At 40.0% G+C, this 13,743-nt stretch overlaps 1 protein-coding gene across 1 annotated transcript; it reads left to right on the top strand.

Annotated features, from left to right (window-relative positions):
• The first annotated feature begins 3,777 nt into the window (after nucleotides 1-3,777).
• Nucleotides 3,778-13,426, top strand: LOC129741285 (ficolin-1-like). The gene is made up of 4 exons (XM_055733010.1): nucleotides 3,778-3,908; nucleotides 3,976-4,803; nucleotides 4,880-5,002; nucleotides 13,366-13,426. The coding sequence occupies exons 1-4, from the start codon at nucleotides 3,778-3,780 to the stop codon at nucleotides 13,424-13,426; spliced, it is 1,143 nt and encodes a 380-aa protein (XP_055588985.1).
• The last annotated feature ends 317 nt before the right edge of the window (nucleotides 13,427-13,743 follow it).

The following is a 13,743-nucleotide window of genomic DNA, read 5'->3' as shown; positions in this document are numbered from 1 at the left end:
TTTTATACAATATTTTTACTTCTGATCTTCCTGATGTACCAGAAGGAAAAGGTAGAAGATTATTTGCTGATGATACTTTGCTTTCAGCAAAAGGTCGAAATTTACGGGTGGTACGCAGTAGATTGCAACAAAATTTAAATTCCTTTTTGAATTACTTGAAAATGTGGAAAATTTCTCCTAACGCTTCCAAAACTCAACTTATTTTATTTCCCCATAAGCCAAGAGCAAATTTTTTAAAACCTAATGAAAATCATTCCATAACTTTTAATGGGGTTTCTTTAGAATGGTCTGATCACGTGAAGTACTTGGGACTCAAGCTTGATCGGAATCTTTCTTTTAAGAATCACATTGAAGATATTCAATCTAAATGTAATAAATACACTAAATCTCTTTATTCTCTCGTCAACAGGAAATCCCGACTTTGCCTGAAGAATAAGATGCTTATTTACAAGCAAGTCTTCCGACCAGCGATAATGTATGCAGTTCCGATTTGGTCTAGCTGCTGCGCGACGAGGAAGAAAGCCATCCAGAGGATTCAGAACAAGGTTCTGAAAATGATTTTGCGGCTTCCACCTTGGCACAGCACCGAAGATCTTCATCGGATTGCAGGCATTGAATCTATCGAAGAGATGGCCAACAAAATCATCTCCAACTTCAGAGGCAAATCGATGCAGTCTTCCATCGCAGAGATTCGTTCTCTTTATAACTAGTTTAATTTTAAGATAGTGTTTAGTTTTAAGTATAAAATATTTTTGCTATTACAGGATGTTCTAAAACTTGATTGCGCTCAGCAAATTTAAATCTTATAAATAAATTTTTATAATCTAGTTACTTATAGGGCTATGAACAGTTCATTATTGAGCTGAACACCTAGTTTAATGCAATAATGTAATATAAGTGTAATCATGATTTGATACAAATAAAAACATATTAAAAAAAAAAAAATCCTGTTTTTGTTGAAAAACACAAGTGGTACTATTCATATTTTGCACCCTTTTTTCATATTTTCTGTCCTCAACGCCAATTGCAACGTCCAAAAAAAGGAAACTTATGCTTGATTTATCCGTTAAACAATTCAAAACAAATTGTAGAAGAAAATTTTGGTGATTTTCAATCATTCATATTTTAACAAGCAAAACACATAGTGATACTATTTTTATTTCGCACAGTATTGGAATCAACCAGCTTTTCATATAAACGTAAGGCAAATAGAATAAAATGAAGGTTTTTTAAAAAAAATTGTATTTAAAACGGTGTACTTCAGTCGATACCTCGATTTTTTTACATAAGCCATGATGGTAAACTAGTATTTATTAAACGCGATGTTGTTGAAAACCTTTTTTTAATCGAAAATCCCCAGTGTGTTTGTGGACCTGAAATAAAAATTATCTTAATGAAATTTTAACGAAAATTAAAATTTTGTGGTAGTTTTGACCGGAAAATATGAGTAAAGTATATCAGTTGCCCAGAAAAAAGCCATAGTTCATGTGAAACTGAATGTGCATGCGAAAATATCTGTTCCATGCATAAGTTGATCGATTTTGGGTCCAAACTTTCCAACTGTGCAACATTATACAGTTAGATGTTTAGTTTTCCTATATTTGTAAAATTCTATTGGGATTGCAGCAGAATTGAACTGTTAAACCTTTGATACATAGGGGAGATGAGGGCATAACGAGCACCCGAGGCATAATGAGAACTACGCTTTTCTACGAAAGTGCGTATTTTCTTAAATAAATTTTCATGAGGATTTGTTTCGTACTTCCTATAGTATTAATTTTTTACAAAAAAAGGAATCTCCTTATCATCTTTACAGAGATATTTTAAAAAAACTAGCTTGGTTCTCAAGTTACGAAAATATTATAATTTTTGAGCATCACGAAATAAGCTCTTATGACATTCGCGTCGGGGACTTGGTGCGGTACGGTTCAGTTGATTTTCATGCGCGGTAAGCGAGGATATTTTGAGCGGTTTTTCACTGGAGCGACGGGTTGTATATTAGTTAAATGGTGCATAATTGGGCTAGTGGAGTGTCTGAGGTTGTAATTGAAAAGTGTCTATCAGTAAAAAGCCAGAAATTTGGCTCATACAAGCCAAGCGTTTAATCTGAATTGCTTGAGGCACCGGAGAAGGTTTTATAGTGCTGGGTCTGTTGGATTGGGGTGTGATCAGATGCTGAAACGTAGTGAGAAAGTCTAAATGTGGCTTATTTTACTTTTATTTAAATGCAAAGAAGTATTTTTGTGAAAATCTGTGCCACCGGGGTTGAAAACAGAATATAGAGTGAAGCGTTGAAATTCTGTTTGGAAGAAAAATGGCCGTCTTCGTAGTGAAATTTTGCGTGGATTCTCTCCAAGTGGTTATGATAAGTGCAAGTGAGAGGATATACCTGCACCATTGAAAGGTGTTCACATGATCATTTCGTGTTTGGTTGGGAATGCCTGGTGTGGTGTTGGAGAAGGTTCATCTCCGAAATTGGTTTGTTCCGGATTGTGGGGGGCAACCAGTTCGAGAAGGATACCACTTACTGAGAACGACAATTTTGGAGGACGCCTGGGTGAGATCTTTCCGATTTATTTATTTTTCCATCTCTTTCTCTCTGCTGCTGGTTTAAAAAACGTTGTTACTGCTATAAATACCACGGTGGCGAGTAGCAGAACTAGCAACGCGACAATTTGTTTTAGCGGTGCCAGTTAACACGACAATCGATCGACTAACAATGTTATCAAGTTTATTTCACCAGACAAAATAAGCATTGATTTGTGCAATCTCAATTACAAATCATTCAAATTATTATTTTAAGTTCTTTCTTTCATTCAAAATTTGACAAAATGAATATTCGAATTGACTTATTGACTTTTGTGTTTTGACAATGGATGATACTTAAACCGATGTTTTTCTTGATTATTTCCAGTCAGAGAACATCTAATTGAATTGGATAAGTATTAGTTGCTGTCTATTTCAGATATCATGTTCAAATGATTATTTATTTCTTTACGTATTTTCAAAGCTCTGAATCTTTTTTATATACATTTCTTGCCTTTGGAACGTGAAAATCAAATTGAAATTAAAATTTAATCGCATAATACATGGTTTTACTGCACATATAACATTGTTTTATTTTCTATGCCTTATTAACAAACGAGATAGTAAATAGTTTAAAGTGAATACTTTAAACAGCATTTTCAGAAGGGAGAATTAGCACAGTAATATAAGATTGTTATTTAAATAGAGTAATTGTCAATCATTACCGTAAGTTGGGATAAAAAGGTGCAAAACGTGCCCATGCTGGTTTAGTTATACATACATGCATATTAACTTTTATCCTTTCAGATACGTATCCTTTTAAAACAAAACACCATTCATATTTTTATAATTCATACATATAATCGTATTAAGCAGACTTTGTGAGTAATTTTCCTTACGGCCATATTCTATCGTTTGGGGTAGGGATTTTTTAGAGGGAATGCATCTGGGGATAACCTGAAGAAACTATTGCAAGCGGAGTGGGTTGCCAACCATTGTACGTTTCTGAGGGTTGAATGCCTTCCTTCGACGAACCATCGGCCTTGGAAGCCCTAGAATTTAATTCGAAGGCCAAGCCACACAGACATAGGCAGGACCTTGCTACCGATGGGGGAACCATACATACATACATACATATCGTGGTTTAGGCTGCGGTTTTCATATCACCATCTCGTGCAGCAGATATCTATAAAAGGAATCGGTAAGATCTAACATCAATTCAGTAGACGAAGTCACTACTTTCTCTGCACAATGGAGTGTAGAATAGCGCTTCTAGCCATACTTCTCTGCTACTTCGAAAGGGCGAACGCAATGGAGAATAGTTCTACAACAGCATTGGGCTACGAGTTAACGATTGCAGGATTGGATTCCATTAATTTTAAGTTAGTTGAACTTCTGATCTTCGAAACCGACGTTTTGACGTTTCTTTTGTTTGTCCTAAATATCCAGCATGCACAGCGACTACCTACGATCGAAAGAGCAGTTCGACATTCTCCGAGCAGAACTTGAAGAAATACGGGATTCGATTCGTAGCAACGAAGCCCTAGTACAACGTCATGCTCGAACGCTGGCCACACTGGAGAGTGAATCAGAGCTTACGACCATGAGCCTGACGAGGCTGATAAACAGCACAGCTGCGATACACAAGCTTCAACAACTACAGCCGAGTACAGAAATGTTGAACGATCTGCTTGTAAGATTTCTGACCAACAACTCGTTCGAACAAACTTTGGCCAAAATCCCACAGCTTTCGGTCAAACAACCTCAAATACATCAAACTTGTTCCGACATTACAAGTAATACATCCGGAGTCTACAGGCTGCAACCTGATGGAATTAAATCGTTTGAAGCCTTTTGCGACCAAGAATACGAGGGAGGAGGTTGGACTGTCATCCAGAACCGTTTTGATGGCGCGGTCGATTTCTACCGCAAATGGGCAGCATATGAACAGGGCTTCGGCAATTTAGAGAACGAGTTCTGGTTGGGCCTTGAGAAAATTCACCAACTCACCTTGCTCAAGGCTCATGAGCTCCACGTAATAGTGGAGGCATTCGATGGGAAGAAGGGCGTCGCTAAGTATAGCCATTTCTTGGTTGATGGAGCTGACAAAAAATACACCCTGTCAAAATTGGGCACCTACAGTGGAAATGCTGGAGACTCGCTAAGCTTCGCGCTCGACATGAAGTTCACTACCCAGGATGCCGATCATGACACTCATGGAGGAAACTGCGCTGTGGATTACAAAGGTGCATGGTGGTATACGGCTTGTCATAATAGGTAATCTTCAATTTGGAATTCATAAATGATTTTTGAATTAATTTTGTTCTCTTTTATGCATTTTTTCTATCTCTAGTAATCTCAACGGACTTTATCAGAAAGGATCTACCAATGCAGATTCGATGTGCTGGAGCAGCTTTAAAAGTTCATACGAAAGTTTGCATAAATCCCGTATGATGATTCGAGCCGTTAAGGAAAAGTAAGAAGTGGAAACATAATATTAACACCTCGGGTTTCCTGTATGTTGAAGTTGGAGCTAAAATTATAAAAACTAAAATTTAGTATCACCTCAATAAAAAGATGAAGGATAGATCAAAAAAAATAAGCAACTGTCTTTCGCCTTATTTGCCAAAACGGAACAATCTGGCGATCTGTACGATTCGGATTTGAGGAAAAAACGGACCGAAAAGAAAATTTCATTTCCATCCTATTACCTAAGTGGAACCACTACGGATTAACCATTATCTACTCTTATGTCAATATGACATTCACAGCAAAAAAAGTATTGTGATATTACATCAAAAACGTGCACATAACTTAATTTGCAAATGGTACCTAATATTACATCATTTTGATGTACAAACTATTAGATTTACAGAAACTATACGAAATTAATGTAACTTAAAAGACGAATACGGGCATACAAAAAATACACGGCTTTCGAACGACTGCAAGTCGTTATTATTTTAAATTTTGCATAACTTTTTTGTATAATTTGTCATTGATTCGTATTTAATTCGAAACAGGATTCAAATTTAGGTCTCGAAGTTCAGATTTTGGTTTGTATCTATGCGCACAAAGATTAGAAAAGTAAATCATAATTACTTACACTGATCAATAAACTTAAATAAAATAAGTAAAAGTTTTGCATACATTATTTTTTCTCTTTAGAATTCTCGAGCCTAACAATATATAAGTAAAACTATCATCTACATTCTATGGACAATATTATCTTAACCTTATAAGAGAAGTTTTCTTCTTGAGCTGTCCAAAAAAAGGGCTTACTTGAAAAGGTCGTTTAACCTTCTGAAAAGGAAGACACTATCAGAACACGAATTCTCTTCGTTTGCTTTGAAACTTTCTTAGTTCTTAGAATTTGCTTAATGATCGACTTCTTTTTCAAACAAATCTTGAGTTTCGGCCTAATGCGCGACAATGGAAGAACGATTAGACACTCAATTATGTTTTTGGTCAGCGTTTTATACATCAGAAAATGTATATTCTTGGGGCTCCACTCCCATCCGAGTCTTTTGGATGACCGATTTCGTGTGTTTGTAAACCAAAACTGGTAGTGTCTGCGAGGATTTAATTTAAAAAAAACCCGATTTAATACACTTAACAGTGGATTGTAGCCTTTCTTACAGTCTATAAATTATGTATATTTGTATGCACATGACACAAAAAAAAAAATAAATAATGAATTTATAAATTCAGAGTAATGATCAAAGAATTTCGAACCTAGTAAATCCTAAATGAATTTAAGAAATTAAGATTCAAACTTTTTTATAGGATAACAGTATTTTAAAATAATCATAATTTCACATAAATAATAACATAATTGTAAACTAATTGAATATTTTTGAATGATTGAATTCTGGAATATCTTGTATGATCCCGTTTTTATGAAATTATGATATTTGAATTAATTCATAGGAAAACAACATTTGCAACGGAAAGTGGAACTGAATGTGCATTAACTTATACTCGTAAATATTAAATATATTTTTCTTCAAAAAATTGTCATGATGAGTTGATCCTAGTATCACATTACTTTTTTTCCCTTTTTCCCAGCATGAGAACAGATCGGTATCAATTTTAGGAAAGGGCGAATGCTGTTTCGCGAAAATTGCGTTTAAAGTTTGACAGCTCAATAAGCTAGGTCTAAGAATGTACAAGTCGGCTGGGAAGGATGGCATCGCAGCTGAACTCATCAAAATGGGCCCGGACAGGTTGGCCGATTGCCTACACCGGTTGATAATCCGGATCTGGGACATAGAACAGCTACCAGAGGAGTGGAAGGAGGGGGTAATATGCCCCATCTACAAGAAGGGCGACAAATTGGACTGTGAGAACTACCGAGCGATCACTGCCCTCAATGCCGCTTACAAAGTGTTGTTCCGAATCCTACTCCGCCGCCTAACGCCACAAGCAAACAAATTCGTGGGAAGTCATCAGGCCGGCTTTATGGAGGAATTCACTCGGTCCATGGCAACCGTTCTCCAATTTTTCGGGCACTCCACGTTCGCCAGATCACGCTACACTTGGTCTAACCACCTTGCTCGTTGCGCCCCCGCTCGTCTTGTTCCTACCGGATTCGTAGCGAACACCTGTTTTGCAGGACAGTCATCCGGCATTCTCGCAACATGTCCTGCCCAGAGTATCCGGCCAGCCTTCACCACCTTCTGGATACTGGGTTCGCCGTAGAGTCGCGCGAGCTCGTGGTTCATCCTTCGCCTCCACACTCCGTTCTCCTGTACGCCGCCAAAGATGGTTCTTAACACTCGTCGCTCGAATACTCCGAGTGTACGCAGGTGCTCCTCGAGCAATATCCATGTCTCGTGCCCGTAGAGAACAACCGGTCTAATAAGCGTCATATACAGGTTACACTTCGTGCGAGGGCTAACTCTTCTCGATCACAGTTGCCTGTGAGTCCATAGTAAGTTGATAATTCGCCGCCGGATCTCACGGCTTGTGTCATTGTCTGCGGTCACCAGTGAGCTCGTCGCCGTTGATCGTGACCTTGTTATTTCTGGACAAGCGGGTTCGGTCGGTCCCGGATCCGCAGGCCAGCATGTACTTTGTCTTGAACATATTAATCATCGACCCAATCCTTCCTGCTTCGCGTTTCAGTTTGCGGTAGGTCTCATCCACCGCCGCAGATGATCTACCGACTATATCAATGTCATCGCCAAAGCAGATAATTTGACTGGATCTGTTGAAAATCGTGCCCCGCATTTCGCCCACCGCTCGTCGAATAACACCTTCTAGCGCCACGTTGAACATCATGCAGGATAGACCATCACCTTGTCGAAGCCCCCTGCGTGATTCGAATGAACTCGACAATTCACCCGAAATCCGCGGAACAACACTTTGTAGGCGGCATTGAGGACAGTGATCGCTCGGTAGTTCTCACAGTCCAATTTGTCGCCCTTCTTGTAGATGGGGCATATTACCCCCTCCTTCCACTCCTCCGGTAGCTGTTCTATGTCCAAGATCCGGACTATCAACCGGTGTAGGCAATCGGCCAACCTGTCCGGGCCCATTTTGATGAGTTCAGCTGCGATGCCATCCTTCCCAGCCGACCTGTTTCTATTCAGCTGGCGAATGGCTTCCTTAACTTCACTCATCGTTGGGAGTGGCTCGTCTTCGTCGTTGGCTACGCCGGCGATGTACCTTCCCCCACCGTCTTGATCTCCTGCATGTGCGCCGTTCAGGTGTTCATCGAAGTGCTGCTTCCACCTTTTGATCACCTCACGATTGTCTGTCAGGACATCCCGGCACATTTCGGCTTGCGGCACGAAGCCTTTGCGGGATGCGTTGAGTTTCTGATAGAACTTTGTGTTTCTTGGAAACAATGCAGCTGCTCCAGCCCCTCTAGCTTCTCCTCCTCCGGGCGGCGCTTTTTCTCCTGGAAAGTTCGGACTCGCTGCCTCTTCCGCTGTCGGTGATTTTCCACATTTCGACGGGTGCCTCTTTGCACTACTGCCACCCGTGCGGCATTCTCTTCGTCCATCACCCTCCTACACTCCTCGTCGAACCAGTCGTTCCGTCGAGATCGCTCCACATAACCGATGACGTTCTCCGCAGCAGCCTTGCCAGATCTACGGATTTCTCCGTAGGTCTACGGATTTTCAGCATTTCTACGGAGCTACGGCTCGATGCTCGAAATCTACGGATTTTCAGCATTTCCTACAGATTTTCTACGGATAATCGCATAAATTCAAGGGATTCTGCGGATAAATGAAAATTCTACCTTACGACCAAAAAAAAAAAAAAGGTCATCAAGTTTTATTTTGCCGAAATCAGTACGTTTTTCGATTTTCGTCAAATCTACGGACTTGAGCGGTTTTCAATCTGGCAACGCTGCTCCGCAGCACTGTTGATGGCTGTCTTGATGGTATCCCAACAGTCCTCGAGAGTGGCTTCGTCAAGCTCGCCCTCTGCCGGCAGCGCTGTTTCGACCGATTGCGCGTAGTCTGCCGCGACCTCAGGTTGCTTCAGCCGCGCGATATTTAACCGAGGCGGGCGCCGGTTTCGCGTGTTGTTCACTACGGAGAGTTTTTGGCGCATTTTCACCATCACCAGATAGTGGTCTGACTCGATGTTTGCGCCCCGACAGGATCTGACGTCGATGATGTCCGAGAAGTGCCGGCTGTCGATCAAAACGTGGTCGATCTATCTGTGATTGAGTTTGGTACGGTGATCTCCAGGTGTACTTGTTGTCGTAACCGATCGACCTTAACACCAACATTTCATCCTAATCTCCAACAAGCTTTTCACACCACTCGTTTTCTGAACAACTTTTTGCAAACTGATCTTTCTTTTTCTCTTTTCAAATATTCAACCTCTATAACTCTCTCCCTCTCCTTTTCCTCTATCTCCTTTTTCACGATTATAGATCCCTATTACTCTTCAATTTTGTTTCTCTATATCATCTACACTGGTACAAATCGTTAGGTATTAGTTCTTTCCGATCGGTGTATATTATCATATAAATTATTTCGATTTATATTAAGTTATAACATGCATCTCACTATCTCTATACACTACACTTGTGTGGGAGGCGGTGCTGGAAAAAGGTACTACGTATGGCCATTCGTTTGGAGGCGGCGAAATCAATAAGTCTGAGGCCGTTTTCGTTGGTCAGCTGGTGCGCACTGAACCTTCCAATTGTCGGTTTGAATTCCTCCTCCTGGCCGACCTGAGCATTGAAATCCCCGATGACGATCTTGATATCATGTTTTGGGCAACGGTCGTATTCACGCTCCAGCTGCGCGTAGAATTCGTCTTTGTCGTCACCGGTACTTCCGAGGTGAGGGCTGTGCACGTTGATGATGCTGATGTTGAAGAACCGGCCCTTGATTCTCAACCGGCTCATTCGTGAGTTGATCAGCCACCACCCGATCACGCGCTTTTGCATCTTTCCCATCATTATAAAAGCTGTTCCAAGCTCGTGTGGGTTGCCGCAGCTCTGGTAGATGGCACGACCATCAGGATACGTTCGTACCGTTCCATCCGAAATTTGTTGTTCGTTGTTAGTTGCTTATGTTTTTTTGTAGTCACGGGCTCGCAAGGCCCACAGCTAACCCCACTATCTCGCAGGAGGACCGTCGTGATGTTGCTGTGTTGGATCCCGAACACCACCAGGACGTTGTTGCACTCCACACGCCGCCCCTGACATAGAGAAAAGACGCGTACGAATCCCCCTGACTCAGTCTGCATGCGACCAAAGCATCCACCGGGGTTGGGTACCCGATCTCCGCTAAGGTTGCTCGCACCCCAGCTAGCCCCACGGGGAGGTAGAGAATCGGAGTTGCAGACAAGAGGTGATATGGCCACTACCCGAAGGTTGGGTAAATGGGGTCTCGAGTTGCACATTGTCTACCGTTCGCTAGCCAATAAAAATATAAAATAAAAATAAACATATGAAAGATAATTTTTACCAAGGCATATCAGCGGCGTTCAAAACTTATCTCAAAATTTTTAATTAAGAAGTTAAGAACTTGGAATTCCGCAAACTAGGCTTTTTTTAGATATCCAGGCAACGGGACCGGACCTGGCATTTCCAAATATTCTTTGAATTACCGGCAAACCCGGTTAAAAATTAGCAATTGGAATGCTTAAGAGGTTTATAGTCAGATTATATTAAAAATATCGTGATTAATTGAAATACGATTTGGTACATTTTAACAAAAAAATTTCAAGAGGGAAAAAAATGATTGACAATGCTCGAAATATAAAACTTGATAAGAGTTACGATGTTTAGTAACAAAACATAGGCTATCTAAGAACTAGTACATCGTAAAAAATAAACTATGGTTTTGCTGTAAACAACAGCTCAACAATTCTGTTTGATTGATTAAAAAATATACAAGCATTTTGGGAATAAACAATCTGATTTGAGTTTTTGTTGTTTTAAAACCACAGTTATGATTTGAAGGTGTTTAGATCGATCAAGGCAAACCAAGGGCAGTTGGACTATGACATCGCCAAAAATTCAATGCCGACCGGTGCTCCGTCACACAGTTGTTCAAATCCCCAAAAAGCTGGAAAAAGTCAATTTTTCAAGTCAGCGATAACCAAATTTTTGATGTCGGATTCAAGTCTCCAATATTCAAGGAACGTTTCGATTTAATTAGATATTTTCTAGGACCTTTCATACACCTTCCAAGAAACAAACATGAACGACAACTTAAACACAAGAATTCAAAATAGGATATTTTTTTCTTAAACCAAAACAACTAAAAAAAGCATTTAAATGTTGAAAAATTTATAAATGTCTATACCGAAGTGATATATTGTAATCTATTTTACAGTTTGGAGATGTAAAACATCCTCAATATCATGAAATAATAAAGTTTAGCCTGATTGAGAACCTAAAATTTGTTAATAAAAAAGTTCCGAGAAGCAACAATAAAGCTTGCGCTGCCGATCGCCGTGGTAAATTATTTACCGTTAGATAGGTGAATGCCTCATCAAAAACGTATCTTAAAATCAGCTGCCATATTTTGCTATATTTTGGATACGATATCTTTGTGTGAACGATGGAACCACCTCATCGGGCCAGTGAGCAACCAAAACGAACATTGAAGCAGAATATAGTAGCCAAAGGACGTTCCGGGAATTTATGCAACAAGGTTCTAACGAAGTACGACGGATGCATCCTTATGGATGACGAAACGTACGTGAAGATGGATTTTGGGCAGCTCCCAGGCTAAAATTTTATAAAGCCACTGGTCGGGGTCCCAGGCAAGTTTAAATTCGTTTTTGCCGATTGGCAATAAGTTTGCAAGAAAGTGTTTGATCTGGCAAGGTATTTGCAGCTGCGGACGAAAAACCTCGGTTTTCTTGACAAACAAGGGCGTGGACTCCAAGATGACCAAGAAGAAATGACTTAGAAAACGTATTCTTCCGTAGATTTTAGATTCCAAAAAAGACCAGTAAAGTTTTGGCCAGATTTGGCAAGCTGCCATGCCACTTTAGCAAAGAGGTACTACAGTGCAGTGGTATCAGGAAAACGGGGTTTGCGTTTCATTTATTATTAGAATTTCAAAATCGTGCTACCCTTATCATAAACCCATTGAGATTCCATTGGTTTAATTCCTCTCTTGCCATGAACTCCATTAAGCATGATGGGTTCGCATATATTGAAAAGCAACGATGCCACTGTGCCTAACTACATCTACAAATAACTATCGCTACGGTAACTATACGGTACGATACTCACTGAATTCTTTCGTTATAGAACTGTTTACCTAAAAGTTTGGTCTAGCTTTAGTTTTTTCGCTGAAACCGTTTAAGGATCACCATCAATTTAGAAGTTTCAGAATTTTAAGCTTAAATATGATGTCAAATTCCCAAACATAATTTGATCCTTATGTTTTGTGATTTATTTGTACAAAATAACTACAGTCGTACAGTCGCTGAAGAATGATCAGAGCCACACTTCTTTTTATCAACAAGAAGCATTTTTTAGCATTCTTCCAACGCATTGTCCCTCGGAGCGTATGGTACTGGTGGTCCACGCTTCTTCTCTTGTTTTTGTTCCTGAGGTCTCTGCGTTCTCTGCTCCTCAGTGGGCCCGGCCAATTTATGTTTTCTATTATTTTAATGTTTTTATGTTAATATAATGCAAAACATGAACAAAGACAAAAAGAATAATAACAACCTTTTATTATTCTCCGGGTTAAGACATAAGTTCTGGCTGTGGATGTACGATTAGTGATTAGTGATTAGTGATTAGTGATTAGTGATTAAAACCACAGTTATGATTTTCATTAACGGTTAATGATGGTAAAATGTCCAGAAATTTTCGAGCTCCTGTATATTAAATACATAAACAAAATACATACATATATAACTCAGCAAATTTTAAGACTTCGAGTCATCCAGAACGATGGAAATTTCGTAAAAATTAGTTCATCAGTGCCTTGATTGAATTAAATTGAATCGCTGTGTTTAAGTTGAATTATTCAACAATGTAGGCTCAAACGGAGTGCGAGGTCTGCTGTGTATCGGCCTTTGACCTTGCGGTGTACCTGAAAAAGGTGTTGGGTTTCTGCCTTCTTAATAATAACAAATTTGTCACATTTTTTTGTTACGTTGCTCAACACTCAGCTACGAAAACGAGAACCGATCATAACAAAGCCTTTTAAAACCAAAAACTATTGCTGGAATCTCGCGGATTAAATAACCGTCGTTTTTTTCTCTCTCAATAGTCGGAGCTTTCCAAAAAAAAAAAAACAACCAAACCGATTACTTCGGCGGGTTATCAAACGCTCTTCCGGTGTGTCCGGTTATTCATGCACCGAACTCCTAGGGGTTATTTCTTTAATTTGACAGATCATGGGAACGGATATGTGGCTTGACTGGCGGCGTTGAGAAGGCTGCCCTCGCCAAATAACCGTCATTATTCTTCATTGAATCGGTGTCCACCAGAGAAGCCCCAAAAATAATAGCGACGGATTGATCGGATTCGTGGCGCGTCGAAAATCATGCGGATGTTTTGTTTTTTCTTCTTTGCTCCCTCTCATTCAAAGCTTGACGTTTTGCTGTCGTCGTCGTCTTCAAAAGTCGTGTGGCGAACGTGCAAAGTGTTTTACTACTTCTGCTGCTGCTGTCCGACAAAAGTTTTGTTGATCGTTTCTTAATGCGAGGACGTGCCTAAATGGGACGCTCGTCGATCGCGCGATGTCGATGGGCGCTTCCGATTTGCGTGTC

This window comes from Uranotaenia lowii, chromosome 2, assembly GCF_029784155.1.
Source record: "Uranotaenia lowii strain MFRU-FL chromosome 2, ASM2978415v1, whole genome shotgun sequence".
Classification (NCBI taxonomy): domain Eukaryota; kingdom Metazoa; phylum Arthropoda; class Insecta; order Diptera; family Culicidae; genus Uranotaenia; species Uranotaenia lowii.
The sequence above is the reverse complement of the archived record's forward strand: the minus strand, read 5'-3'. Positions and strand labels throughout refer to the sequence as shown.